General features: G+C 54.1%; 14 protein-coding genes across 15 annotated transcripts; 7 read left to right on the forward strand and 7 right to left on the reverse strand.

The window, feature by feature from the left end:
* KRP23_3610 (Betaine aldehyde dehydrogenase, chloroplastic) lies at positions 1 to 1,907 on the reverse strand (the record flags this gene model as incomplete). Its single annotated transcript, XM_067888483.1, has 7 exons — positions 1 to 115; positions 182 to 369; positions 448 to 549; positions 608 to 1,129; positions 1,214 to 1,246; positions 1,317 to 1,429; positions 1,499 to 1,907. 7 exons carry the CDS (start codon positions 1,905 to 1,907, stop codon positions 1 to 3), a joined length of 1,482 nt encoding a protein of 493 aa, XP_067747722.1.
* A 114-nt stretch (positions 1,908 to 2,021) lies between these two features.
* Positions 2,022 to 2,461, forward strand: KRP23_3611 (putative protein BRICK1; the record flags this gene model as incomplete). The annotated part of the gene is made up of 4 exons (XM_067888484.1): positions 2,022 to 2,026; positions 2,094 to 2,194; positions 2,268 to 2,334; positions 2,401 to 2,461. 4 exons carry the CDS (start codon positions 2,022 to 2,024, stop codon positions 2,459 to 2,461), a joined length of 234 nt encoding a protein of 77 aa, XP_067747723.1.
* A 107-nt stretch (positions 2,462 to 2,568) lies between these two features.
* KRP23_3612 (Protein phosphatase 1 regulatory subunit 7) lies at positions 2,569 to 5,167 on the reverse strand (the record flags this gene model as incomplete). Its single annotated transcript, XM_067888485.1, has 8 exons — positions 2,569 to 3,497; positions 3,571 to 3,836; positions 3,924 to 4,177; positions 4,252 to 4,407; positions 4,491 to 4,686; positions 4,743 to 4,873; positions 4,953 to 5,039; positions 5,114 to 5,167. 8 exons carry the CDS (start codon positions 5,165 to 5,167, stop codon positions 2,569 to 2,571), a joined length of 2,073 nt encoding a protein of 690 aa, XP_067747724.1.
* A 649-nt stretch (positions 5,168 to 5,816) lies between these two features.
* Positions 5,817 to 6,231, forward strand: KRP23_3613 (Transcriptional activator HAP2; the record flags this gene model as incomplete). The annotated part of the gene is made up of 2 exons (XM_067888486.1): positions 5,817 to 5,852; positions 5,917 to 6,231. 2 exons carry the CDS (start codon positions 5,817 to 5,819, stop codon positions 6,229 to 6,231), a joined length of 351 nt encoding a protein of 116 aa, XP_067747725.1.
* Positions 6,232 to 6,359: 128 nt separating this feature from the next.
* Positions 6,360 to 8,551, reverse strand: KRP23_3614 (mRNA-capping enzyme subunit alpha; the record flags this gene model as incomplete). Its single annotated transcript, XM_067888487.1, has 6 exons — positions 6,360 to 6,568; positions 6,635 to 6,835; positions 6,909 to 7,089; positions 7,164 to 7,354; positions 7,428 to 7,592; positions 7,663 to 8,551. The coding sequence occupies 6 exons, from the start codon at positions 8,549 to 8,551 to the stop codon at positions 6,360 to 6,362; spliced, it is 1,836 nt and encodes a 611-aa protein (XP_067747726.1).
* A 125-nt stretch (positions 8,552 to 8,676) lies between these two features.
* KRP23_3615 (uncharacterized protein) lies at positions 8,677 to 10,836 on the forward strand (the record flags this gene model as incomplete). The annotated part of the gene is made up of 7 exons (XM_067888488.1): positions 8,677 to 9,456; positions 9,522 to 9,571; positions 9,642 to 9,832; positions 9,895 to 9,999; positions 10,079 to 10,154; positions 10,231 to 10,315; positions 10,384 to 10,836. 7 exons carry the CDS (start codon positions 8,677 to 8,679, stop codon positions 10,834 to 10,836), a joined length of 1,740 nt encoding a protein of 579 aa, XP_067747727.1.
* A 99-nt stretch (positions 10,837 to 10,935) lies between these two features.
* Positions 10,936 to 12,640, forward strand: KRP23_3616 (uncharacterized protein; the record flags this gene model as incomplete). Of its 2 annotated transcripts, none has more annotated exons than XM_067888490.1 (3): positions 10,936 to 11,002; positions 11,082 to 12,440; positions 12,513 to 12,640. In XM_067888490.1, 3 exons carry the CDS (start codon positions 10,936 to 10,938, stop codon positions 12,638 to 12,640), a joined length of 1,554 nt encoding a protein of 517 aa, XP_067747729.1. The 2 variants fall into 2 exon arrangements, with proteins under 2 accessions (XP_067747729.1, XP_067747728.1); XM_067888489.1 differs by having other exon boundaries at positions 11,109 to 12,440.
* Positions 12,641 to 12,723: 83 nt separating this feature from the next.
* Positions 12,724 to 15,015, reverse strand: KRP23_3617 (uncharacterized protein; the record flags this gene model as incomplete). The annotated part of the gene is made up of 11 exons (XM_067888492.1): positions 12,724 to 12,805; positions 12,887 to 12,979; positions 13,051 to 13,104; positions 13,196 to 13,282; positions 13,357 to 13,478; positions 13,543 to 13,763; positions 13,832 to 13,912; positions 13,984 to 14,101; positions 14,173 to 14,333; positions 14,394 to 14,533; positions 14,594 to 15,015. 11 exons carry the CDS (start codon positions 15,013 to 15,015, stop codon positions 12,724 to 12,726), a joined length of 1,581 nt encoding a protein of 526 aa, XP_067747730.1.
* Positions 15,016 to 15,551: 536 nt separating this feature from the next.
* Positions 15,552 to 17,012, forward strand: KRP23_3618 (Endonuclease/exonuclease/phosphatase family domain-containing protein 1; the record flags this gene model as incomplete). Its single annotated transcript, XM_067888493.1, has 1 exon — positions 15,552 to 17,012. The coding sequence occupies one exon, from the start codon at positions 15,552 to 15,554 to the stop codon at positions 17,010 to 17,012; it is 1,461 nt and encodes a 486-aa protein (XP_067747731.1).
* A 199-nt stretch (positions 17,013 to 17,211) lies between these two features.
* Positions 17,212 to 18,426, reverse strand: KRP23_3619 (uncharacterized protein; the record flags this gene model as incomplete). The annotated part of the gene is made up of 1 exon (XM_067888494.1): positions 17,212 to 18,426. The coding sequence occupies one exon, from the start codon at positions 18,424 to 18,426 to the stop codon at positions 17,212 to 17,214; it is 1,215 nt and encodes a 404-aa protein (XP_067747732.1).
* Positions 18,427 to 19,934: 1,508 nt separating this feature from the next.
* On the forward strand, positions 19,935 to 20,903 carry KRP23_3620 (Retinol dehydrogenase 12; the record flags this gene model as incomplete). The annotated part of the gene is made up of 1 exon (XM_067888495.1): positions 19,935 to 20,903. The coding sequence occupies one exon, from the start codon at positions 19,935 to 19,937 to the stop codon at positions 20,901 to 20,903; it is 969 nt and encodes a 322-aa protein (XP_067747733.1).
* A 182-nt stretch (positions 20,904 to 21,085) lies between these two features.
* KRP23_3621 (6-methylsalicylic acid decarboxylase atA) lies at positions 21,086 to 22,375 on the reverse strand (the record flags this gene model as incomplete). The annotated part of the gene is made up of 1 exon (XM_067888496.1): positions 21,086 to 22,375. The coding sequence occupies one exon, from the start codon at positions 22,373 to 22,375 to the stop codon at positions 21,086 to 21,088; it is 1,290 nt and encodes a 429-aa protein (XP_067747734.1).
* Positions 22,376 to 23,558: 1,183 nt separating this feature from the next.
* Positions 23,559 to 24,848, forward strand: KRP23_3622 (6-methylsalicylic acid decarboxylase atA; the record flags this gene model as incomplete). The annotated part of the gene is made up of 1 exon (XM_067888497.1): positions 23,559 to 24,848. The coding sequence occupies one exon, from the start codon at positions 23,559 to 23,561 to the stop codon at positions 24,846 to 24,848; it is 1,290 nt and encodes a 429-aa protein (XP_067747735.1).
* Positions 24,849 to 25,030: 182 nt separating this feature from the next.
* On the reverse strand, positions 25,031 to 25,999 carry KRP23_3623 (Retinol dehydrogenase 12; the record flags this gene model as incomplete). Its single annotated transcript, XM_067888498.1, has 1 exon — positions 25,031 to 25,999. The coding sequence occupies one exon, from the start codon at positions 25,997 to 25,999 to the stop codon at positions 25,031 to 25,033; it is 969 nt and encodes a 322-aa protein (XP_067747736.1).
* Between the last annotated feature and the right edge of the window lie 601 nt (positions 26,000 to 26,600).

A 26,600-nucleotide genomic window follows, 5' to 3' on the forward strand; every position in this document is an offset into this window, starting at 1 on the left:
TCATCCGTACCGAACCGTGTCGTCAACGAACCAGTCAAACTTTTCGTTGCCAAAGCCGACCATCACACTTTTAACCTGCGAGTACGATCGATACGCCTCAAGGCCATTCTCCCTCCTGCAAGTAAACGTCAATAACAAGGTCCTGATAACCCTGCCATTCAGCGCATGGTGCTGCACTTACCCAACTCCACTGTCCTTCACACCTCCCCAGGGGCTCGATGGGTCGTTGCGATGGTGATCATTTACCCAAATGATCCCTGCTTCCAAGCTGCTCGCCACGCGGTGGGCACGCTTGATGTTATTCGTCCACACAGCAGCGCCAAGTCCAAAGCGTGAATCATTTGCAAGCTTAAGAGCTTCATCTTCGTCCTAGAGTCAACAGCAAGCCGAAGTCAATCATCGCAATTAAGCCCCTATAACGGCACGTGAGCTCTTCGGAAAACTCACCTTAAAGGAATACGCAGCCACAACAGGACCAAACACTTCCTCTTGGACAATTTCCATGTTTGAAGTAACGTTTGTGATCACCGTCGGCTCATAGAAGTATCCCTGCACAAAAAGTGAGTCAGCTGACCCGGTCCATAAACATAGCAACGATTGAATGTACCTTGAGGTCGGGAGCACGCCGTCCTCCGCACAGAACTGTGGCCCCAGCCTGCTTAGCACGCTCGACCATTGCATGAATACGCAAGAGGTGTGGCTCTGAAATGATAGTTCCCATCTGCGTTCGGTCGTTCATCGGGTCGCCCAGGCGAATCGACCGTACTTTTGCTACTAGCTTGTCAACCATCTCGTCAAAAATGCTTTCATGCACGATCAAGCGCGCGCCTGTGACGCATGTTTGTCCGCTAGCGATAAAGCACGCAAATGCTGCTCCATTCACCACTTCATCCACGTCAACATCGTCAAAGACCACGATTGGCGCCTTCCCGCCTAGCTCCATCGTCGTGCTAGCCAGGTTTCCACCTGCTGTCGCAGCCACACGTTTCCCCGTCGCCGTCCCACCCGTGAAATCAATTTTCTTGATTGACGGATGCTCAGCAAGCGCTTGTCCAGACACCGCTCCAAGCCCAGGAACACAATTAAACACTCCTGTTGGAAGACCTGCTTCGTGGCACAGCTCAGCAAGCTGCATGACAGTGAGTGGCGCCAACTCCGACGGCTTCACAACAACTGAATTGCCTGCTGCCAATGCAGGAGCAAGTTTTTTCACCGCAATGAGCAACGGATGATTCCACGGTGTGATCTGCATCAGCAAACACAACCGGAATTCAGTATCAGCGTGCTCTCACTTGTTCTATCACCAAATGACCAACCAGTCCAACAGTCCCGAGCGGTAGACGCTGTACGTAATTCACATAAGAACCTGAAAACGGCGGCACCGTGCCTTCCGACGTCCGTGCCAACGCCGCAAAGTACTCGAACCATTCTGACACCATCCACTCCAACGTCAGTCTTTAACAGCATCACCTACACGAACCCCTCACAATGATTGCACCTGGAATCCTCTTGAGCTGCGCTTTCATCTCTCTGATCGGTCTTCCAGTCTGCAAACTTTCCATCTCCGCAAATTCCGGGATCCTCATCCGCAGCGTCTTCGCGATATCATTGAGCACGTTCGCGCGGTCTGCAGCCAAGACCCGAGACCACAACCCCCCTTCAAACGCGCGTTGTCCACTAATTACAGCACGATCCACATCTGCCGCCGTAGCATTGGCCACATACGCGAGGCGCTCGGTTGTCGCGGGGTTCTCCACCTCCAAGCGAGCGTCGTTGCCCGTCCCAGACGCAGACACGAACGCACCGTCGATGAAGAGTCCGTACACATCGCGACCAAAGGCGCAAGACGACGTACAGCGGCTCAATGGAGCGATAAGGTGCGGGGAGCGAGCCACGTGCCGCCACATACTCGTGGATTAGCGGAATGATTCACCGGTCGCAGGGAAGACCATCACTCCTCAACTTGAAGTTGCTTGCACCAATCAAAGGCCGCTGACGCGCCAAAGCCATTTAGAGATACCATGGCGTGGGTGCCTGTAATGCTTGCGGTGAAGGCCCTTCCAGTCTAATACGTTGTTGTGTGTGTGATGCAGCGCCCGAACGTCCGTGCTTCGCGAGGACTGGGCGACGGCCGAGCAGATTGAGCGGGTGCAACTTCAGCTGCTGGACGTCGTGGAGATTATCAACCGCTTCCGTACGTCTGTTCAGGGTGTAGATCCTAGCGCCTTTTCCACTTGCTGAGGTTGCGTGTGACCTGTTACGTGCAGATACGAGTACAAAAGCTCGCCTCGCAGTTCTAAACGCGAAGATGACCGCTGTCGAGAGGAATCTGAGGTAGGCAAAGCTGGTTCTTACTGGTCAATTGAGACGAAGCTAATCCCTTGTCGCTGTGTGTTCCAGGTACGTGGAGAATGCAGTGCGCAAGGCGAGATCTTTAAACGCGATGGACACTTCGGAGTAGCTTCTTGGACTGAGAGAATAACAGGAGCTATATAATGTACTATGGTAGGCATTCAATCCTCACATTAATGCAGCGTTTACATGTCATATCGGTATCTGTCTCCATGGTCAAGCTACGCTATCGGAACTGCTGGGTCGTGAGGGCATTCGAAAAGACCGGTAGCCTGTTCTAGAAAGCGAGGTCGGAGGCTTGCGCCGTTCCGCTGTCTTGGTGGGATCCAATCGAGGAGAATCGGACCAGAACTTGGCAGGATGGACATCCTCTTCGGGCTGTTCTTCAGCTATGTTCTGGTTGTCGCTGGAGGGGGTGCTGTCCGCCGCATGCAGCATAAGATAATTCTTCATTTCAGACTCGATCGCGTCGCCATCCTGAGGCTCCCATGGGATCTCGTTCTTCTCGACCTCTGGAATTGTTTCGTCCGTTGCTGTGTTCTCGTCATTGTTGTGCTCGTGGCTCCTTTCCTGCGCCGAAGGGAATTTGAATTCCGGGTCACGAAGGGAACCCGACTTTGAGACCGACAAAAGAGGTGCTGGCGGTAATGCAGTTTGTGTCTCCATCTCACAGCCATGAGCTGGCGTGTAAATAATAACCGGCTTGTTGAAACCCATGAGGGACTCAAAAGGATCTGTACCCGCGTCCATGCACGACCTTCTGATCAGTGACTGCACTGTTCGTGCTCGATGCACGATTTTTGGGGTCCGCTCTGGGTCACTAGCAGAACGCACAGAGACTGTGGGCGACGATACCGAGGAAGCGACCTTTGCAACATCAGAATCAGGATTTTGTCGTGTTCCCATCTTGGCAGCTGGGCCACTCTTCTTGGCTGCGATGGCTGCTGAAATCGAGTCCACTGGAGCCGATGAACGTCGCTGGACAGGTATTGCTCCCTTCATCTCCTTCTTTTTCTCGGGGATCGCTGCCTCCTCGCTGTTACTCCCCACACGATGGAGTAGTTGTTTTATCTTCTGCAGCCGATCGCGTACCTCCTCCTGGACTTTGGTAAGCTCATCTGTACTTGTGAGCTTTGTTAGATTACCTGCATATATATCCGTAGACAAGTGAAACGAGTCAGGCACCGCACAAAATATAAAATCAAAGGAGCTGCTTACCGATTCGGGAAGAAGGCGTATGGAAAACAGGAGCGGAATCAGATGTCGCCGCCCTTCCACTGGGTGTCAGTGCTCGTGCACTACCAGGCCGAGATGATGCCGTTCCTGGGCGATATGAAGGTGTTGAAGATCTTGATGAATTGAGCAATTCTTCTTGGGAGATGATGCCTTTCTTCAACTTCTCACGGTGACTCTGCAACTGTGCGTCTGTGAACGCATCCAGAGTCTTTAACTCCGGGAAAGCTATCATAACGTCGATAAGATAGCTTGATGCAAGCACAAAAGCCGGGTGCATCACCAACGTTTTACATCAGTAAGACAGTCTTGTTGCAATTTCAGTAGTCATAGCGTACCTGCTCGAAAAACAGCAGGGATTTCCCTGCAGCCAAATATCTTGCAGTACCGCGCACTTTGCTAGGACCACAATCTGAGAACTCAAGGTGATCTGGTTATTTCGTAAGTCGACGGACTCGAGCTGAGCGCAACGGGTAGGAAGCAGCTCCAAGTCCGTAATGACATTGTCCTGTGCGTAAAGCTCGTTAAGTTTCTCCAGCGGTGTCACTAAACCTTGGAAGTCAGAAATCTGGTTTCCATTAACTCGAAGCACCTGAAGAGGAAACCCCAAGTTGCGACCCACAACAGTTAGTTAGCAACATGGCACACAACATCATGAAGACTTACAACTAGATTCGGAGGCATTATGCCTTGCAACGATGTGAGCTTGTTTTCTGACAGGTTCAGCTCTTCCAACTTCGTGAGGTGAGCGAGGTTGCCAACAGATGTTAGTTCATTTCCGGTCAGGTTCAGCTGCTCCAGATTGGTGAGTGCATCCAGCCCCTACAGCAAAGACCAAAAGAGTTGCTTATTGCTCAATCAGACTGTACGGTAGCAACGACCAAGCACGTTTGCGAGGAACAAACCTCGGATACAGCACCCTGCAGACGGTTGCGGCCCAAGTCCAGGTGCACAAGGAGTTTGCACCCGCGAAGGTTCTGGACGGATGCAATTTGGTTGCCGTTCAGCCACAGATTCTTGAGTCTCCCAAGAGCTAAGAAATCGCCCGAGATCTGCTCAATCTGGTTGTCGTTCATCTGGAGACCTTCCAGACTCGAGTTGCTTGAAACAACAACAATAGTTGGCCCCACTGCACTCTAACAATCTAGTAAACGTACGCTTTCAGTCCGATCGTGTTGGTCAGCTTATTGTTGTAGATCTTGAGCTCTCGCAGCTCTCTCGCCGTACTGACGTTCCGCAGCGACGTGATCTTGTTGAACGACACGTCCAGCGAGCAGAGCTTCGGAAGCTGCAGTGCAACAGCCAGAAACGCAGGGCATATTATATCAGGAATAATAGATCACAATAAGCTCCAGCCTTGATCGCACCTCGGACAGGTTGCCGAGCTCTCCGATCGAGCGGTTGTGCGCGTCGATGGCATATTTGCTGGAGTTGAGCTCCGTCGAGAGCGCCCTCTAAGTCACAACACCCAAGATCTGTCAGCTCTTCATTTCTGCGATACCCAGCACCATTACGCCTGGTACGTTACCAGCGCGGCCCCATCGAGCACGCGGATCTGCGTCGAGTTGGCGTCACCTCTCATGGTCCCTTTTTGTCCCTAATTGCCGAGGTGTCGCTTCAAGTCTGTTTTGTGTCGTGTACACCAACCTCATTTTCAGCCAATCAAATTGTGCCCAGTTGTTCAAAACAGCGCTGCCCATTCCCGCGCTCATTTCAGAACAAAGCCGCCAGCAGGTAAGACGAGGGCGAGGACAGCGAGAGCCTTGTGTATCCGGGCCTCATTAGATGTTGAGGGCAGCGCATGCATGTTGACTCACCCCGTGTACGTTTATTTCACCCTCCTCTGCAGCATGGAGGACACCACGAGCACCGGAACGGACACCAAGCTGGTCTTCACGGACACGGATGCCACCACCCCCACGTCCACCCCCAACGCCGGCGCGGAGGCGTCCCAGGCCGATCTCCAGGCACAGCTTGCGCTCTTCCAACAGCAGCAGCAGCAATACATCCAGCAGCTGGTGAGCGCCTTGTATTCCCTCGTCTTGTCGTGGGAAGATGCTGACCGGTTTTTCTCTTTCTCTTTACTCTCGGCTTGCTTCTAATTCGCTGCGTTTTAGATGGTAAGCAAGAAGAATTAGCTGGAGTTATGTGGCTACGTGTGAAATATGTAACTAACTGACGCTTGGCTTGGACTTTTGCAGCAACAAACGAACAGTGAGCAGCTCCGGGCCATGTACAGCTCGAGCGCAATGATGCAGCCCTACATGGTGAGGCTGTATGGCGTGTAATGGTGGTAGATTTTGTTCTGATGCCTTGCTCCTGTTGCTGCAGCTATCGCAGTCCATGTTCCCTCGTCCTACGACTCCCAACTCGGCCGAAACTACGGAGGAGGAACCAGTTTACGTGAACGCTAAGCAGTACCACCGCATTATGATCCGCCGCCAGCAGCGGGCAAAACTGGAAGCTAAGCTAGGAAACCCTCGTCAGCGCAAGGCGTATCTGCACGACTCTCGTCACAAGCACGCGATGCGGCGGCCGCGTGGGCCTGGAGGCAGATTCCTCACGAAGGACGAGATCCAGGGCTTGAAGGACGGCACGATGGTGTTTGAGGACCTTCCGCGGAAGGCTGCACCCAAGCAACAGTAGAGACTCATCAAGGTAGCACGCAACGCATTTGTTCGGCAAGGGTAACGCAGCAATCGTCAGATAGCAGCGGACTCATCTTATTTGTATTCCGTGACGTAAAGTAATGAAGCGGAAACTGCATCAGTAGCTTATTTCTCCAGCGCACGGACGTACGCCACTTCACCAGATTTCGACACAATGAGGCCGCAAGGGCGCGTGCGCTGCGGCTTGTCTTCGAGTCCAAGGCTAGCCCAGATTCGGCGGTTGCCAAGTGCTGCCAGTTGCGCACGCTTGGCAGCAATGGTCTCCTTGTCAAAGTTCTCGAGAGGCGCGTAGATGCTGTTGATATGCAGGTTGTCTAGCATCACACACCCAAAGAAACGTCAGTGTTGTAGTAGCCAAGATTGGATAGCAGACGACGTACTGTTGTCTGTAAGCTCGCCAGCTTCTTCCTCCTCTCCTGGAGCAGCGTCGTTTTTTAGGGTGGAATCTCGCTCAAACGAGTTGGTGTGGCGCAATGACGGGGATTTGTCTGGCACTGCAGACCCGTCAGCGACCAACGTTGGCGGAACTTCTGGAGATGGCGGAGCATCGTAGTCATTCCGTCTGTAGGATGGTCGTTGGCCTGCAAAATGACAACAAGATAAACGGTTAGCTCTCAAACTCCACTATCTGTTCACAATCGAACACTTCGTTACCATAAGTATTCTTGGTCGGCGTGCACGAACACGTAGAATTGCAGGCGCAATGCGAGAAGTGGCAGAAGCGGCCGCGCTGACACACACCCTTGTTCTGGAAGTCGTAGCACACTCCTGTACCTGGCCCTTGACCTCCACCAGCACCGCCACCGCGCTTCTTCTTGTTAGGAGGCGCAAATTCCTGTTCGTTACACACGTAGCGGATTAGCATCACGATAACACAGCAGCTATTACAGACAACACAAAATAACTTACGTCTGACGCCGACGGGGTATCGTGGCGACTTTTTTGTTGCGCCATTGGTTTCTTGGACGGGTCATCAGGGAAAAAGCGCTCGATTTCATCGAGCTTAATGTCTTCGCCAATCGCTTTCTCAATCACGGACAGGAAGTTGCGCTCCAGCGGCATCCCGCGGTCCGGACGGCATCGAATAAATCGCCAGCCACCTTTTATCGAACAATACACAGCAGATAAGAAAGTGAAACAAGCAACGGAATGAAATGCAGCGAGCTTGCATACCTTTTCTCCACCCAACACCGCGATCGGTAGCATTAAACTCTGCACTGCCAGAATCCCACGTGCTCTTGTCATGCGACGGGATATACGTTAGCCACTCCGGGTCGTAGACACATTCCACAATGCGGGATGACGCCTTCTTATCCTGTCGGAAGGTCTCGAAGTCATCTAGTGTCATCCACCACAATAAGAACAATTAGTCACCTTGATCGCCAGTCCGGTAAAGCTGCCATCTCACCTGGCGCGAACGTGATCCAGTCATGGAAGACTTGAGTTCTCTTATCATGGATCACCAACTTGAAACCTGGCTTCGGCGGGCGTCCTCGCCACTCTACACCCAGCTGGAAATCGGCAAACAGCATCGCTGTCGGTGTCCAATTGAACAGTCCTTTAGAATACCCCGGGGTGTACGGCAGCAGCACGGGCGTGAACACAAGCCCTGCATTCTGTCGAGTCTGCGAGACTCTGGGCAGGATACTGCGAATGACGTGCCCCACACGATTGATGGGGTACATGGACTGCAGCACGAGCTGGAACATATCCGGCGGCTGTCCCTTCGGAGGCGGCAGCTGCTTGCGTGGACCCACCACGTCGTTCTGGATCAGCTTGAGTCTGTCCTGGAGTTTGGAAGTCATGACGGGGCTGCCATTGAGCGCCAGAATGTCGTACAGCAGCAGCGTGAGCACCGATTTGCTGCCGTCTTTATCGCACACCATGAGTCCGTCGAGAATGGTCCATTGATGCGGCACGACCGTGTTCCGATCCACGCCGGGCTGCAGTCGGTCGGGCCGCACGGGGCAGAAGAGCGCCACCTCGCGGACGTCGTAGTTCTGTGAGATGAGGTAGCAGCGGCCCTGCACCAGCAGCGCCAGGTAGCGCACGCCCACCGACTTCTCGCACACAAAGTACGGGTGCTCGGCCACCTGGTGCTCGCTTCCGCGCTGCATTGTCTGCGCCACGTTCATGGGCGCGCGGTCCAGGTCATTCCAGCCCACGATCTGGTTGATCTGCCGCTGCAGCTGCTTCTTGGTGTTCACGTGCACGGGCTGCCCCAGCTCCACGGGCACGCCCGCGATCGTCTGCGTGCCGGCCAGGCTCGAGCTGGCCGTGATCACTACGTTCGCCATTCCAATTTGATGTTTGCCACGTTAGAGATATCCATACAGCGATGAAGATGGATGTACGTGAATGATTACCGGATTTGATCGTAGAAGTGGCTACACAAACTTCAACAGACATAACGGAATTCATAATGATGTCGAAGGATGCAGAGGCTGACCGCAAGAAGAAAAGCTCGGTGGAGCACCATGATTTGATCAGTCCGTTGCACTCGCAATACGAAGAGGAGCTGGATCGTATCCGGACGGAGGGAGATCTGGCGCTCATCAAGGTGCAGACGGAGAGGAAAAGGCTCGTGGAGCTGGAGACCAAGTTGGCCGAGGCCAATAAACAGCTCAGGGAGAGGAAGAAGACGGGGAAGCAGGTAGAGCAGTCTGTAGAGGTCAAGGAATCTGCAGTGGGGAAGGGAATGTTGGGTGCGCTGGTGTTGTCGATTGCAGCCGGGGCCAAGGGAGCTGTGAAACAACTACCAACAATTCCACAGACGGAGAAGGAACAAGAAAGCAATGTGGCAAAGCGTCCACCAATTAATGCAGCGGGTAAGGAGCGACAATTGCAGACGGAAGAGCGTCTGAAAGTTGCAGTTGCGGAGCGATCCGTGGAGCTTCAGAAGCTGCGGAACTTGATCGATGAAACTCGACGGAAAAGATTGGACGCGCTGGCGAACGAGAAGGAAATGCTCGAGGATATTCAAGAAGCTGAAGAAGACGTGAAGCGAGCACAAACAGAGGCTGCGGAGCTAAAGCGACGAGCAGTCGAGATGAAGAGTGAGATTGCTGCGACGGAACTAGAATTTGACACGGAGAAACAGGCTTTTCGACTGGAACGGCAGCGATTGCTGGTCCAGGTAGAAGAAATCGTGAAGGCGGAGAAACAAGGATCGTCGCATGATCCACCTGCCCCTGTGTCTCATGTAAGTGCCTGTAGCTCTCTGGTATGATTGTTGCGTGTGACTAACTAGGGTACTTGCCTCCCTAGAAATACAGCATGTTCCACAACAATATCGCTCATCGTCGGACGCATGTGAGGTAAGTGACCAGTCTCCATGTATTGTACACGGTCTCTTTGGGCCTAATGCGAGCGCGTTGTACACAGCAGTAAAACCTCAAAGTGGAAAAAGGTCACCTTGGAGCAGAAGATTGTGTCTTTCGAGCAAAAAAAGCGACTACTGGACCGTATCATCGAGGAGACGAGTGTGAAGACGTTGAGCGAGTTTATCCACAAGTACAATGAGCAAGAGTGCACAAAAGCGGAAGTCTTCGCGCAAATTGAAGCACAAACAGCAGCAAGTAAGCTCTGTTCGTTCCTTATGCTGCTGCAACTAAATATGTTGACGATTGTTTACTGGAAGATGAAGCGCTGAATGAATCTATTGCTCAACTTACTGATGACATCGCGCGGCTTAGTGGCGCCAGTGAGAACGACTCAACGGGCGATGATGCGGAGAAACCCTCCGGTATGGATTTGACCTTCTTCGTGTGCTATGATTCACTTGTGCATGTCTTAAAGAAATTCTTGGTTCGAACTTGTGATAGAGCTTCAGAAGCATCTCGACATAGACGAAGTTCATATCAAGCGTTGGGCCAAGGACGCAGATATCTTTACCGAAGCGTACGTTGCTGAAGCACGTGTCTTTCACAATGAGCTTGTCTCCGCACTCACACGTTGATTTCATGGAATACTTCAGGGTAAAATTTCTTCGAGATCCTATTCACGATATCTACAAAGAGTTTTTCTCAAACGAGCGCAATGAAGACGTGTTGAATAGCGTGGTAGGCTGCGATATGTTCCTCAAACTCCTCCTGGTCTAACATCCTTGCGTCGTTCGCCTACTCTCCAGACTATACGAGGATCAGGGATGATGCGCAGAATTGGAGCCGTCGAGGAGCGTATCATGCAGTTCATCATGGCCAAAATACTCGAGGAGACGGAGGCTTCCTCGGCCCCGAACAGCAGCGACACCTTGCGACGACTGCGACAGTATCAAGGAAGAAGAGAGCAACAAGACTCTGTAACGTTGCCACTATCCAAACTGTACGGTGTCGAACCCCCTTCTACTATCAAGAGCGGAATTAATGCCCATCGCTCCAAGGATAGTAAAGCAGTTCCCGAAGAAGACGAAGACGAGGATGACGATGACGACCCAACAAAAAAAGTAATTGTGATGCACTCAGACGTCTTCCGCCAAAAATTCAACGCCGTAACTAGCAGCGACAGTGCAAAAAACACAACAGGGGGGCCACCCAGCAGCTCTCCAACACGTAAGAACGCCACGACAACGCTCAACTTGTAGAATGCAAGTTGAAGTGCGTGGTAGTCACTAATGCATAGTCACTAAAGGGGTAGTAAAATTCATGAGTGCACGCACATAATTTCCTCATTCACAAAACGCATGACAGAGCTCAAGCCCGCGGAGGCGGCAGACGCCACCACAGACACGGTTATTCTCATCTCCGACGGTACGCACCGCGTCCTACGACCCTGTATTCGATGCACCAGACTCTTCCCTTCCTTCTCACCTCGCATTCGCGCTCTAAGTCTCCCTATTCACGTCTATATCCACAGACGAACATGACCAGCCGAAAGCTTCAGTGAAGCCTCGTCGCGCAGCCTCCAGTCGCCTCAGCAACGTATTAAGCGGTAGTGACAGTGACAGTGATGTCAATATTGAGGAGATGCTGAGCTTCGTGTACTCGGACACCAAGTCCAGCGCTTCAAAGAAGCCCACAAAGTCCTCGATGACTCCTCCTCGACCTACCAGGAACAAGTCCAAAGTGCGCAGCCAGTCCATCACCGAGTTTTTCTCCACGCCCGAGAAGACTCCAGAGCGAGCGGCCAAGCGCCGTGCAACTTCTGGGGCAACTTCGGCCCCCACCACGCCCCCTACCAACAGGTCGGACGGTCTGAAACCCATCACGCCGTCGTCTACACTCAAGTCGTCCATGAACGCGTCACTGGTGTTCGACATGGTCACGTCGCTGAGTACGAACGACCCTGGCGTGGCCATTGCTACTCTCCGAAGTATTGTGGTGCTCGGCAAAGAGTATCCGTCAGACTTGCTCTATGCCGAGCTCATCGACCGCATTCAGAGCCACGAGGCGATTGCTTACAGTGACGCGGTGGCGATTTATGCGGCACTAGTGTTTGTATTTGATAAGGCAGCGTCGTGCAGCTGCGCGGTGACGTTCCCGAACCAGTGGGAACCGTTAGCTACGGCGCTGCAGGAGGTTAGTGGGAATAAAAGCGTCGGAGAGGATGGAAAGCCCAAGAAGGACGAGGGCTGGCGTCGCCACTTGCTGGTGCTGCAGTTTTACATCTACTGCTTCCAGCACGACCTACATTTGTGCCGCTCACGCTATGAACGTCTGGAAGGGAAATCGTGGGTGTTCCGCACCCGCCTGTTTTCGTTGTTGCAGACCGACGGCATCACGGCGAAGAGCTCTGCAAAGGCACGAGCCAAGTCGCGTGCCAAGGGCACTAAAATGCGCAACAACAATATTATTTTCCAAGCGATTAGCTGGGCTCTACAGCTTTGGCAGCGTGCGTACGACGGAGACAGCAAGCCGAAGAAGAAAACGAACAACGCCGACGCAAACGAGGACAACAATATGTTTCTTCAGCAGGAGGGCGAGCAGGCTTGCTTGGCAGTGGTCCGTCTGATCGAGATGCTTTACCTGTGTACTGATCAGCAAGTCAACGCGCTGCAGCGAATTCAGGCTGGCCTCTCGGAGCTGACACAGCCTACGCGCGTTAAGTTTTCTCAAGCCGTACAGTCTCCGGCTTTGAGGACGCAATTAGCGACCACTATGATCGGATTGTCCAACAAATCGCGGAGCAAGGAAACGGAATGGTACGAGTGCAACGCTCTTGGCCGAGTCCAGCTTGCGTTGAATCCAGGTACAATGGTGATATTTGTTTTGCTTGATTTGTTGGGATGGTGCTTACTATTGCATTTTATTCTGCCCTCAGATCCCAGCGGTGATGTAGCGCACACCGATGGCTACTCATGGTCGCACTTCGACAGCTTTATCAACCTAAAGCCGCAAAACAACCTCACGAAATTGCTGCAAGAGATCTCGCGCATGCAACACCACTAGATGTTATGGGTTTTATAATGCCATCGCTTTTCGTTGACAACCTTTTGCTTTTCAGCACAATTTCCAGGTACTCGAATGCGACTTTACCAGCTGCCACCAGTGCTATTGAATGCTGCCGCAGACCCGAAGATGGCGTCATCCGTGTAAACAGACACGATGCTCATGCTGCATTGGACACAAGCCGCAAAAGGTCCGTCAGTATTATACCCTGGAGTGTGCTCACACTTAACCGCGCATATTGCATACTTGTCGGAGACAGCCAGGTATGCTCCTCTTTCATAAGAGAAATCACCACTCGTCTTGTACGAAGCCGACGAGATTTGGTGTGGTTGCTGTTGCCTGAAGCACATTCATTGGAAAGAAGACGTAAGCGCAAGCACCCGCCCCTACGATTTCAGCTAGCAACGTACAAAGTGATTTGATCCAAGCCGTCAGCAGTTGCGTTAAGATCTGCAGTCGAAAATCTTGGCACAAGGCAGAACGTGGTGAATTCAGTACTCACACCAAAAGTTCTCCAAAAATGGACATCAAGAGGCCAAATGAAGCTCGTCGTACCCGCCACGACCAAACATTGCAAACTTGTTGGACTTGGAACGCCGGATCTCTCCAGTGGCTGTCAATTTCGAAATAATCAGTGAGGTACTGAAATCGTCACAACAACAAAAGACACCCGGTTAGATGGATAATCGGGAGTGGCGTCCAACATCCTCACGTACCACGAAGACTGTCGAGGCTTGCGGATATCTATAAGGGCGATGTGGCCTTGCTCGAATCCTAGAGCGACGTTATAGCTGCTCAAGTATTCATGCGTGAAGAGGCCGCCCAGCTTGTTCATCTTCTGCAAATGGCAAATCAAAGTTAGCTCCGAAAACTTTGCAAGCGTTTTGCAGACGGCCGCTTACCACAAAACTGTACAGCGGTACTTGGAGCTGAGGTGAGCGGATCCGAATGTCAGCGACTTGAAAGTCACCGCCATCGGTCGTCCAACTCAAGTGCGACGAATCCTCTGGCGACCAGCGAACGCTACTCACGACGTCGTAGGCGTCAAACTTCGCAACCACGCAAGAAGCTTTCGGGTCTGCCTGGTTTCGGAGATCGGTCACGACAACTGTTTCGTCAAAACCTGTTGAATGAAGGCCATCGAACGTGTCAGCAACCCTTCAAGATGAAGACTATGATCATACAACCTACCACCGGACAGCACGTACGAAGTCGTACGGGGCGAGACAGCGAGCTCGCGAATAGCGTCGGAGTGGACAGTGTTGATCGCGTCTGCAGATATCAAACAACAAGTAAGCTGTCGCTCACGACTTGGATTGAAGCCTCCACAACTTTGATTTTACCTTGGAGTCTGCACGGTTCACCGACGGAGGGATCGCCCAGCTGAATAAGGTGGATCTCTTTGCCGACGGCGATGATGGCGGCCTGAGTGCTGCCCATCCACTGGATGTCACGAACCTCCTGCAGGAAAATCAATCAACGATGGTGTTAGAAATCACGATAAATCGGCTGTTGAAGCGGGGACCGCATACCTGTTCCACCATTATGTTGGATGGCTGCTGTGCATGACCGGTTGAGCTCAGGAAGTTTGTCACAAAAATCCTGTTCTTCTCGCCGGTCTGGATTGAGGGGTCGACGATTTCCGTGCCTACGAGAAGAAGTCCGTCTTCGCGAACTATAGGCTTCGACAGTGCTGCAGTAGAGAGCACAACGTTAGATGGGACACACTCATGAGTGCCAGAGGGACACGTACGGAAAGGTGTGCCGTCCTGTCGCGCCTTGAAGGTGACGTAGTGGTTAGGCGCTGTGGTTCCGGAGTACGAGTGGTTGTTGATCAGCATTGCTGGCGAAACCCCGCCACTGATCAAGCTCGTGTCGATCGATGATTGATAGCTACAAAGTACAACAAGTGTGAGATGATTGCAGCGATTAAGAGAAAAGAAGAAGCCGTACTCGTCATAAGTAGGCGGGAGGTTGGACGACGGAAGCTGAAAGTGCGGTGAAGCCATCAACATCGCGTCGGAAGTCGCGCTCGATGAGATTTGAGACGAAAGGCTTGACATCGGCTCTGTCATTTCGTGGTCGAACTGCTGGTCGCCATAGCTCTCGAGATTCGTGTGAGAGTCAACGATGATGTCCCAGATGTTCGCTTCACTAGCAACGTCTCCTCCGGGCTGAGTGTTGTACGCAGTAGTGCCTTCCAGCTCCATTTCTTGCTTACAATTCGCGTTTTGGTCCAGATTCGCCACACCCTCCTCCAGTTCAGCAGGAATTGATGCTGTCACGCTTTGTACTGTCGAAACTGGTACGACAGGCGGTGGTGAGGCAGTCGTAGAACCATCGGGAGACGCGGATGACGCCGAAGAAGAGGGCATGGCAAAGGCTCGCACCTGGTTCGGGGGAGCTTGGAAAATGAAGTCGCGAGCAAGCTCCCCGGGACCGAGGTCAGCTCTCACCCTCCTCCGCCGAACTAATGACTGCGGCTTTCTTGGATTGCAGTTTTACTGAGCAAGAAAGGGCGTGGCATATGAATGGGGGATTACAAGAGACAGAAGCTGTCCTGGTCGCTTGCGCGCATTCTCTGTCTATCTATTGGAGTGACAGCGGCGGACAAAGTCCATCTTCGGAGTGACTAATTTGGTGTGACGGGTTTTCACCTCGGCCACCTCCATCATCGGCATAGCAGTAATGGACTGTAAATGCCGTGTGACGAGAGCGAGTAAGCGTAAAATTAGAGAGAACGGCACTTCTGAAAATTATTTTCTGCCGCTCCACCAGAAACATCCTGACCATGTGCAACTATGGAAACCCCGTTCCCCAAATTTCGGGAACGGATCCAAGGATTTGGGGTGGTATGATTGGCTAAAACCATTTATGCTGGAAGTTCGCAAAAAATTGCAGTTGTGGATCGATGGACTTGAACACGGCAACACCAAGCGAGCTGCAGCAGTTGCCGGGTGTGGGCTGCGTCACCGCGCGGCTGATCATCGAGTCGCGTCCGTTCTCGTCAGTCGAGGGTTTATTGCGCGTGAAAGGCATCGGCCCCGTCAAATTCGCAGCCATCGCGGCCCAGAGCCCCGTTTTCGTGGACGAAACCCCCTCCTATACAAAAGTAGATGCTAAAACCAATGCAAATAAAATCGACCTAAATGCTGCCTCAAAGGTGCAATTACAGGGCCTCAAGGGGGTGGGACCGGCATTGGCTCAGCGGATCGTCGAGGCCAGGCCGTTCCATCGCAAGGAAGACCTCCTGGCAGTGAAAGGTATCGGCCAGAAATCCTACGTGAAAATTCAAGCGGGTGCGCAAGTGACAGGTGAATACAAGGGAAAAGAGATTGAAAATGAAAGTTCTGATAGTGAAGAGGAGAATTTCCACTTTTGTCGGGAGACTGAGGGCGACGTACGAGGAAGTGTGTTCCAGAAAATTGGTGGCGGTGAGAACCGAACGCTAATTGTGGCGTCATGGAACATTCGCAACATCTCTCGGCGGAAGGAGACGCATTTACTGCAGCGCATTGCTGACATTTTGGATGAGTTCGACCTTGTCGCGTTGCAGGAGGTGAGGGACCTGATAGTTCTCAAAAGGTTGAAGACAATGCTGCCTGGGTGGGACTACGTAGTGTCGGATCCTGTGGGGCGCAAATCACCGGGTTCCAAGAAGCGCGCTGAGCACTACGCGTTCTTTTTCAGGCGCTACACAGTCCGGCTCGTCGAGAAGTGCTCGCTCGTAAAAAGTGGCAGCAACGTGTTCACTCGCTTGCCGTGCGTTGCTACTTTTCGAGCGGCGACAAAGTCAGGGTTGCAGGAATTGGAGCTTTCTTTGATGAATGTGCACGTTTCCTTTGGCGAGAAGGCAAACCGGCATGCTGAAATTGTTGAAATCAGCAGATTGGCGACTGAGTTGAGCGAGTCGATGCCCAACGAAAGGAAAATAGTGGTGCTGGGGGATTTTAATCTGTCGCCGCAAGACGTGCTTGGAAGCCTCGGATCGCACAGGATGGCTCTGATCCGCTCACCACTATCCACCACGGTGTTCGGCAGACTCTACGATAACATTTGGATTGACCGTGCAGACTTCAGCAGTTGCAGCAGTAATTTTTGCAAGACCTCCGATGAAGAGTCTGGCTACAGGGTGGATAGCGGCGTGCTCCGCGTTGATTGGCGATACTATCCTCCATCAAAGAGCATTCGCCTTTCGGTGCAGAACCCCCAGGACACGATGCTACCGCGTTTGCAGACCTATATGTCTCGCATACAATGTGGCTACGAACTATCAGACCATTGTCCGGTGTGGGTTGCATTCACAGCAACAACCAAACAGAAGCGAAAAGTGAATGTCGAAGGAGCAAATGACTTCACTATCGCTGTCTGACTGAAACACCATCGTGTGCAACATTTCACATGGCTGTGAAAACACCTTACGACATCTGGACATGTTGATGTCGAAACACTATGCATGCAGCCATCCAGCACACCAAACTTGATGGATCGACCACAAATATAATGATGTCATAATGACTGATGGCACGAGACGTACCGCTGTCTACTAACTACTGAAACACGCATGCGGCCTACAGGACCTTTTCTTGGTCCGGGTACTCACCTGCGGCAATCTCGGAGCGCATCGTGATCGACGTATCGGACTTGATGACCTGCGTCATGCAGAACGGGCACACGTGGACCTTGGTCCAGTAGAGCTTGTTGTCGGGGCCAATGTCCGCGATTTTGTGATACACACGGCATGACTTGCACACAAACTCCCCGCAGAGCATGCAGTTGTAGCCCCTGCGGACAGTGGGCGTCTTCTGGCAGACCTTGCACTCGTTGCCGCTAGAGATCGACAGCAGACCAATGGCAAGCCCTTTTTTCCTTCGCTCATGCAGCGCCCAACGCAGCTTCCTCATGTGGGCAGCAAAGAAAATGTTGATGCACGACTTGGACATGGAGACCAGCACCATGTGCGTGAAAAGCGAGCGCGCTCGCTCGAACGGGATCGCGAACACTGCGCGGCCATGAATCTGCACGACGTCCTTTTCGATTTGGCGCATGAACAGGATGCCGGCGACTTGGCCACGCGAGTGCGTCGAAAGCGGCGGGGTGAAATGCGGAAAGTCGATCGAGTGGAGAAGCTGGAAGCTCACGCGGTCTCCGTTGCTTAAGGTCGTGAAGCCTGTGGCCTCGAGGTAAATGTGGTCGTAGCTCTTGAGAAAGGTGCGCATGACCGGCGGGTTTTCCGTGACACGCCAGCGGACAGTTAGGCACGTGAACGGGTCAGCATCCGTGACGTTGTCGATGACGGCTAATACATTACACTCCTCAATCTTGTCGTCGACGTACGCCGATTTGGTCCGGAAGACTTCCGTGGTGGGGCTCATGGCTCCGTAGACACCGTCCTCGATCGTGCCGTCTTTGAATCCGACGGATCGGATGTCTGCCACGTCCAACGACGACAGCTCCTCGCTCTTGGTGCTGCTCATGCTTGCACTGGCGTCCGACGTATCGCGGCGGAACCGCTTCGTGGCACCGAAGCCGCGCAGGCCGTAGTTCTCAGGACGACGCAGATATGTCTCGACCTGCTCGTCACGACGCACGAATTCCCACTGGTGCCCCGGTAACACTCCGTTGTTCTCAAAGAGGAACTCTTCGAAATCCTCGAGGTTCACCGCCACCAGGTCCTTTGCGAGCTTGCGCAAGAGCTCCTTCTCCTTGAGCGACAGCTCCATGGGCGGGTACGGACTCGTGTTGGGCTCACGCGCTGTCCGGTTGCGAAACTCTTTGAACTCCATTTGCGCCAGTGTCAAGTGGATGATTTCGAGGAAGACGTATCTATCACTGGGATTCGCGAATGGCGGAATGAGCCCTCAGCTGGGCGGTCGAGGGACAAATGAGCCCGTCGGCAGAGGAGAGGCACGCTGAGCCTCGGCGGGCGCCAAGACAAGAGATGCTGATTGTCAGTCACAGCCTGTCACCTCTTAGGGAAGGGAAGTGTCTGACGTTTTGGCAATCGCACGCCTGGTGCGCATGAGCTCTAGGATTTGCACCACGACCACCTACTTCGGCTAGAAATTCAGCGTGAAATGTTTCAAGACCTGTCTGCAACTTTGGCCAAGGACCGGGCTCTCGTGTCGTAGCAAGACAGAGAACCGGCGTGGTGGTGCTCTTGCTTGCCGAAGAGTGTCACCGGGCGTCGTGATCAAACCGAAGCTTTATTCTAGCGTCGAGCTCCCAAAACAACGTACATGTAGCAGACTTTTTCAATTTCGGCCAGTGGAGGTGGAACGGAAGTATCCCAAGCTCAAGCAAAGCACCGCGTGACTGGTGGATGCGATTGGGAATACAAGTATTGCGCAAATTGCGTTGCGGCGATAAGACTGTACGCATGTGATGCAGAGATGGATAGGCCGATGGGCCAAGCTCTGAACTTTGAATCAAAGCTCGATTCCTGCCTTTGAGTCTGAGGTCTTGAGGAGAGACGCGATCAGCCAGTGGCGAAGTTACTGTAACTCCTCGACTATGTGTCCGCTGCGTGCCAATGCAGCTGCCCAACCCTGGCCGTACATGTAGAATCCTGGCTCGGTACGCTATCGGCGCTATCCCATCGGAAACGGTGACCTGTGCACTTGCTAAACCAATGCACGCACCGCGAATTGTGTATTATCCGCGTGCAGTGAGCGTAGCGAGCGGAACAAGCGGATAATGTGTTTCCCCTGATGAAGGAAGGCATTTGACACCAATTGCGAATGCTGTGGTAATACAAAACATCACTGATTCACCCCAAAATAATTTGCTGTAGGTAACTGGCAGGCAGTACCTAGAGCATTCATCCTACTAAACCAATGCTTGAGACTAAGAACCAATGCTGCCCAATGCTGCGTTAAGAGCTCTTGGTTACGTCACGTGGAGTCATATTTACTGCATGGCGTTTTGCTATGACTTTCGCCTTGTACGCTTTGCCGCTAAATATCACTCAATACTTGCAATGGCAAGGCAAAAGCCTATAAATCAAACAGCCTCGGCTTAGGTAGACAGACGAGCAGTTTGAGTAGCCAGGGCCGCAATTTCATCTTTCTGGTTACCAGGGCCACATTTCTTGGAAGCGTTTGTTTCACGCGGCTCAAGTGCTACTAGCTAAATGATAGTAACGCGCCGACGTCGACCCAACTCCGAACACCTCCACTCAATCTACTTGCCTTCAACCGTAAAAGCATCGTGACAAAGCGCTCCCATTTGTCGATGGTGATGAATTTGACATTTGATCCAACCCTCGCGAAATTCGGACAAAACAACGACAACAATGGGCAGGGCGGCATGGGACGCCTCACGGATTTCGTCGCTGGTCGGCAAAGTGTCGGTGGTCACGGGAGCCAACTCGGGCATCGGCTTCAGCACCGCGCTAGAGTTGGTCCGCAAGAACGCGCACGTGGTGCTCGCTTGTCGCAATGCAGAACGGGCGCAAAAGGCCGTGGACGCCATCAAAGCCGAGCTATCGCCCCAAGTCCCGTCCGTTGAATTCTTGCTGCTGGATTTGAGCGACCTCGACAGTGTCCGGGCGTTTGCGGACATGTTCCGAGCGAGATTCGACCGACTCGACCTACTGGTGAATAACGGGGGCGTCATGGTGCCCAACCCGACGCACACATCGGACGGACTCGAGATGCAGTTCGCGGTGAACCACTTGGGCCACTTCTACCTCACCCACCTGCTCTTCAATCTGCTCACAGCCGGAGATCAACCTTCCCGTGTTGTGAATGTCACCAGCTTATCGCACAGTTGGGTGAAGATGGATTTGAGCACGTTGGCCAGGTCCAAACCGGACAAGAAGGCCTACACGAAAGAGTACTGCTTGTCTAAACTGGCTAACCTCCTGTTTACTTACGAGCTGGACCGACGAATCATTGCGGCCGGGCTATCGGACAAGGTGGTCGTTGTGGCTGCTCACCCGGGCATCACCACGTCTGACATCGCGCCGAAGATGTTCGCGACCTACCTCCCATCGTGGATGCTGGGCTTCATGAACAAGCTCCTCGACAAACTGCACCTCATGCAGGCCACGGAACGTGGTGCGCTCCCGTCGCTCTTCGCCGCAACGGATGCGGCCGTGAAGAGTGGTGACTACTTTGGTCCCGATGGGTTTCTGGGCATTCGAGGCAAGGGGCCGACCAAAGTCAAATCCAGCGCCGCCAGCCACTCGAAGGAAGACGGCGCTGCGCTGTGGCTACTGAGTGAAGAGCTCTCGCACTGCACTGCTGAAGTAAGGCGATGAGGGAGGAGGTTGCACTGCATTCTCATAGATGGCCTCGGCAAGTCTTGGAAGCAAACACCAATTCCAGGTTCGTGATAGTGTAAACGAACGATGTAGACGCATGAATAGAATTATTTGCCTTACGGTACTACAGCTTTCATTGCTGGCAGCGTAGACTTCGAGCCGCCCACCAACAAGCCAGCCTAGTACTTGTCCTTGGAGGCCGCGCGGAAGAACATCTTGGCGTCCACGACTTCCTGCTCCAGATCCTCCTCCCAGATCCAGCGCATGCGCTGTTGCAAGTTCTCGGCGATCTTCTCCACGTCGTCCTCGCAGCCGAGCAGCTCGAAGTCGTACAGCTGGCCGGCCTCATGGCTCACGGCCACCACCTTCTGCGTGCGATACAGACGCACCTTCTCGAACGCCTGGAAGGCGGCCTTCAGGTCGGACGCGCGCTTCACTTCAGCCAGCAGCGACGACAGCACGTAGGCATCCTCGATAGCCATGGCCGCGCCCGATCCGTGGTTCGGTGTCGTGGCGTGGGCCGCATCGCCGATCACGAGTATGTGGTCGCGCGTGTACGTGCGAGCAGGCAAGTGGTGGAACAGCGCCCAGATATCCGTGTTCTCCATCATGGCGATGATGTCGCGCACGTGTTTGGAGAACCCCTCGAAGTCCTTGGCCAGGTCCTCCTTCGTGGTGCCCACGACCCAGTTCGGGTCCTTCCACTCGTCCCTGCTCGCAAAGGCGACCACGTTCATGACGTCCCCGTGCTGGATGGGGAACGTGAGCACGTGGCCATGGTAGCCGAAGTACATCTGGCTGTTGCGCGCCATCTCGTCGCCCAGGTGAGCGGCGGCCTTGTCCATCGGGATGAGTCCGCGGTAGACGTACTTGCCAGAGAAGACGGCGTTGGTGGCGGGGTCGTTCTCGCCCAGGACCGCCTTGCGCGTTCGAGACTTGACGCCGTCGCAGCCGACCACGGCGCTGTGCACGGCCTCCGTGCCGTCGACGAATTTGAGCTTGACGTTGCCATCCGGGAGCGTCTCGATGTCTTCCAGTCGCTTGTCGAACTTGGCGACCCCCTCGGGGATTAGCTTGACCATCTCGTCCAGGAAGTGGGCGCGGTGCACGTAGGCCGAGCCTGCGGGCGTCTCGACGCTGGCAATGAGCTCACCCGCACCTTCGTCCACGTCGCAGCCCTGGGTGCCGACGCCCTTGCGGAAGTCGAACCACACGTTCTTCTTGGCCGTGGACAGGTTGAAGGTGCCGACGCGGTCGAAGCCGCGCTTGACGTCCGGCGCCAGGAGTTCCATGGCGCGAGCGGCGTTGGCGGCCAGCGCGACGCCGGCGCCGATTTCGCCGAACGCCTTGGCTGATTCGTAGAGCGTCACGGGGATGTTGGCGCGCACCAGGCCAACGGCGAGGGTGGCGCCGGCAATGCCACCACCGACGATGGCGATGTCGTAGTCGCAGGGCGAGTTGTGGACCATGATGGCGGGTAGAGTGTCTTGTTGCTAGTCTAGTTTTGTTCGAGGCCAGGCAAAATTGAGAATGACCAAACAACGACGAGCTGAGCCCAGCCAGTGTTGTTCGTCACGGAGACAAGCCCTTGAACGTTCCACCGGATCATGTTGCGCCAATTTCAGACTACATGTAGCACGGATTGCTCGCTTTTGCTTACGAGCCACGAGCCTTTCGAAGACGAAGCAACTAGCGAGACAGAGTGCCGCTTTTCGCAATTGTGTTCCCTAGGTAATGGATGGCTTGGTTCAGGACGACACGAGTACCCCACGTTTCAGACTCGGCACCGCTGAGATTGCTCGTCTCCGCTTGCGGGCCACGATCCGAAAAGAGCGCGCCGGGATTCCCGGTGATACATGTTGCAGCCCTGCGTCTGTCACATGCAGCCGAGGCACAGGAAGTTCCTCTTGACGCGCTGCTCGCTATTGTGTCTGCAAATACTACTGGCTTAAGGAGACGATATCGATGGCTCAGTCTTCAGATTTTCCTTGGCTTGAGTTGTACGTGTACTTCTACTGTTCAACTGAGGGAATAAAGTGCCATTCCGATGTCACCAATGAGGTAGTGTAGCTGGCAGCTCTTTCAATGGGAGCAGGATCGCTCTGCATGACGGGCAGCGCGCTCTGATTGAGAGTCTCAGAGGAATCTACTTCAATAGACTACCCTAGCCTGGCAGGAACTCCATACTGCCTGGTTGTTTGATCTTGGTTGTTTGATCTTACACAGCCGCCTCGGCTGCATGTGACAGACGCAGGGCTGCAACATGTATCACCGGGAATCCCGGCGCGCTCTTTTCGGATCGTGGCCCGCAAGCGGAGACGAGCAATCTCAGCGGTGCCGAGTCTGAAACGTGGGGTACTCGTGTCGTCCTGAACCAAGCCATCCATTACCTAGGGAACACAATTGCGAAAAGCGGCACTCTGTCTCGCTAGTTGCTTCGTCTTCGAAAGGCTCGTGGCTCGTAAGCAAAAGCGAGCAATCCGTGCTACATGTAGTCTGAAATTGGCGCAACATGATCCGGTGGAACGTTCAAGGGCTTGTCTCCGTGACGAACAACACTGGCTGGGCTCAGCTCGTCGTTGTTTGGTCATTCTCAATTTTGCCTGGCCTCGAACAAAACTAGACTAGCAACAAGACACTCTACCCGCCATCATGGTCCACAACTCGCCCTGCGACTACGACATCGCCATCGTCGGTGGTGGCATTGCCGGCGCCACCCTCGCCGTTGGCCTGGTGCGCGCCAACATCCCCGTGACGCTCTACGAATCAGCCAAGGCGTTCGGCGAAATCGGCGCCGGCGTCGCGCTGGCCGCCAACGCCGCTCGCGCCATGGAACTCCTGGCGCCGGACGTCAAGCGCGGCTTCGACCGCGTCGGCACCTTCAACCTGTCCACGGCCAAGAAGAACGTGTGGTTCGACTTCCGCAAGGGCGTCGGCACCCAGGGCTGCGACGTGGACGAAGGTGCGGGTGAGCTCATTGCCAGCGTCGAGACGCCCGCAGGCTCGGCCTACGTGCACCGCGCCCACTTCCTGGACGAGATGGTCAAGCTAATCCCCGAGGGGGTCGCCAAGTTCGACAAGCGACTGGAAGACATCGAGACGCTCCCGGATGGCAACGTCAAGCTCAAATTCGTCGACGGCACGGAGGCCGTGCACAGCGCCGTGGTCGGCTGCGACGGCGTCAAGTCTCGAACGCGCAAGGCGGTCCTGGGCGAGAACGACCCCGCCACCAACGCCGTCTTCTCTGGCAAGTACGTCTACCGCGGACTCATCCCGATGGACAAGGCCGCCGCTCACCTGGGCGACGAGATGGCGCGCAACAGCCAGATGTACTTCGGCTACCATGGCCACGTGCTCACGTTCCCCATCCAGCACGGGGACGTCATGAACGTGGTCGCCTTTGCGAGCAGGGACGAGTGGAAGGACCCGAACTGGGTCGTGGGCACCACGAAGGAGGACCTGGCCAAGGACTTCGAGGGGTTCTCCAAACACGTGCGCGACATCATCGCCATGATGGAGAACACGGATATCTGGGCGCTGTTCCACCACTTGCCTGCTCGCACGTACACGCGCGACCACATACTCGTGATCGGCGATGCGGCCCACGCCACGACACCGAACCACGGATCGGGCGCGGCCATGGCTATCGAGGATGCCTACGTGCTGTCGTCGCTGCTGGCTGAAGTGAAGCGCGCGTCCGACCTGAAGGCCGCCTTCCAGGCGTTCGAGAAGGTGCGTCTGTATCGCACGCAGAAGGTGGTGGCCGTGAGCCATGAGGCCGGCCAGCTGTACGACTTCGAGCTGCTCGGCTGCGAGGACGACGTGGAGAAGATCGCCGAGAACTTGCAACAGCGCATGCGCTGGATCTGGGAGGAGGATCTGGAGCAGGAAGTCGTGGACGCCAAGATGTTCTTCCGCGCGGCCTCCAAGGACAAGTACTAGGCTGGCTTGTTGGTGGGCGGCTCGAAGTCTACGCTGCCAGCAATGAAAGCTGTAGTACCGTAAGGCAAATAATTCTATTCATGCGTCTACATCGTTCGTTTACACTATCACGAACCTGGAATTGGTGTTTGCTTCCAAGACTTGCCGAGGCCATCTATGAGAATGCAGTGCAACCTCCTCCCTCATCGCCTTACTTCAGCAGTGCAGTGCGAGAGCTCTTCACTCAGTAGCCACAGCGCAGCGCCGTCTTCCTTCGAGTGGCTGGCGGCGCTGGATTTGACTTTGGTCGGCCCCTTGCCTCGAATGCCCAGAAACCCATCGGGACCAAAGTAGTCACCACTCTTCACGGCCGCATCCGTTGCGGCGAAGAGCGACGGGAGCGCACCACGTTCCGTGGCCTGCATGAGGTGCAGTTTGTCGAGGAGCTTGTTCATGAAGCCCAGCATCCACGATGGGAGGTAGGTCGCGAACATCTTCGGCGCGATGTCAGACGTGGTGATGCCCGGGTGAGCAGCCACAACGACCACCTTGTCCGATAGCCCGGCCGCAATGATTCGTCGGTCCAGCTCGTAAGTAAACAGGAGGTTAGCCAGTTTAGACAAGCAGTACTCTTTCGTGTAGGCCTTCTTGTCCGGTTTGGACCTGGCCAACGTGCTCAAATCCATCTTCACCCAACTGTGCGATAAGCTGGTGACATTCACAACACGGGAAGGTTGATCTCCGGCTGTGAGCAGATTGAAGAGCAGGTGGGTGAGGTAGAAGTGGCCCAAGTGGTTCACCGCGAACTGCATCTCGAGTCCGTCCGATGTGTGCGTCGGGTTGGGCACCATGACGCCCCCGTTATTCACCAGTAGGTCGAGTCGGTCGAATCTCGCTCGGAACATGTCCGCAAACGCCCGGACACTGTCGAGGTCGCTCAAATCCAGCAGCAAGAATTCAACGGACGGGACTTGGGGCGATAGCTCGGCTTTGATGGCGTCCACGGCCTTTTGCGCCCGTTCTGCATTGCGACAAGCGAGCACCACGTGCGCGTTCTTGCGGACCAACTCTAGCGCGGTGCTGAAGCCGATGCCCGAGTTGGCTCCCGTGACCACCGACACTTTGCCGACCAGCGACGAAATCCGTGAGGCGTCCCATGCCGCCCTGCCCATTGTTGTCGTTGTTTTGTGCGAGGTTTGGATCAGTGTTCGCTAACTCATTCATTTACCGAGCTTTCCACAACTTTGGGGTGTAAAACATCGTAGTTCATTAATGGGCATATGTGCATGACCATCCGCTCATCCAAAAAGGGACGAGGAGAGGCGGGTCTTAAACTAGCTTGGCTTTCTTGTCTTGGTCGAAAGCTGAACTGGGAGCTCGCAGTGGGTGGCTCGCACATGATATGTGTTCCACATCATTATTGTACCCATTAGTGTAAAACACCATTTCCTCTCGTGTCTCCAGGAAATGAACCTTTCCACAACTTTGGGGTGTAAAACATCGTAGTTCATTAATGGGCATATGTGCATGACCATCCGCTCATCCAAAAAGGGACGAGGGGAGCGGAGCCCCCATTGTAGGTCATGCAGCATATGCCCACTAGTGAAGAGTTGAATCATCCTTGGAGCCGGTGACCATGTTAGCAGCGAGGGAAGTGACGGATTCCGCGCAGAGGTTGGTGTAGGTCTTGAAGGTGTCTGAAACCCACCGGCCGTGAAATTGAATCGTCATGGCATTCACTCCTGCCCGATACATGTGCGTTGCACCCCCTGC

The sequence above is a fragment of the Phytophthora ramorum genome (genome assembly GCF_020800215.1).
Source record: "Phytophthora ramorum isolate Pr-102 chromosome Unknown Phyram_PR-102_s0003, whole genome shotgun sequence".
Classification (NCBI taxonomy): Eukaryota; Oomycota; class Peronosporomycetes; order Peronosporales; family Peronosporaceae; genus Phytophthora; species Phytophthora ramorum.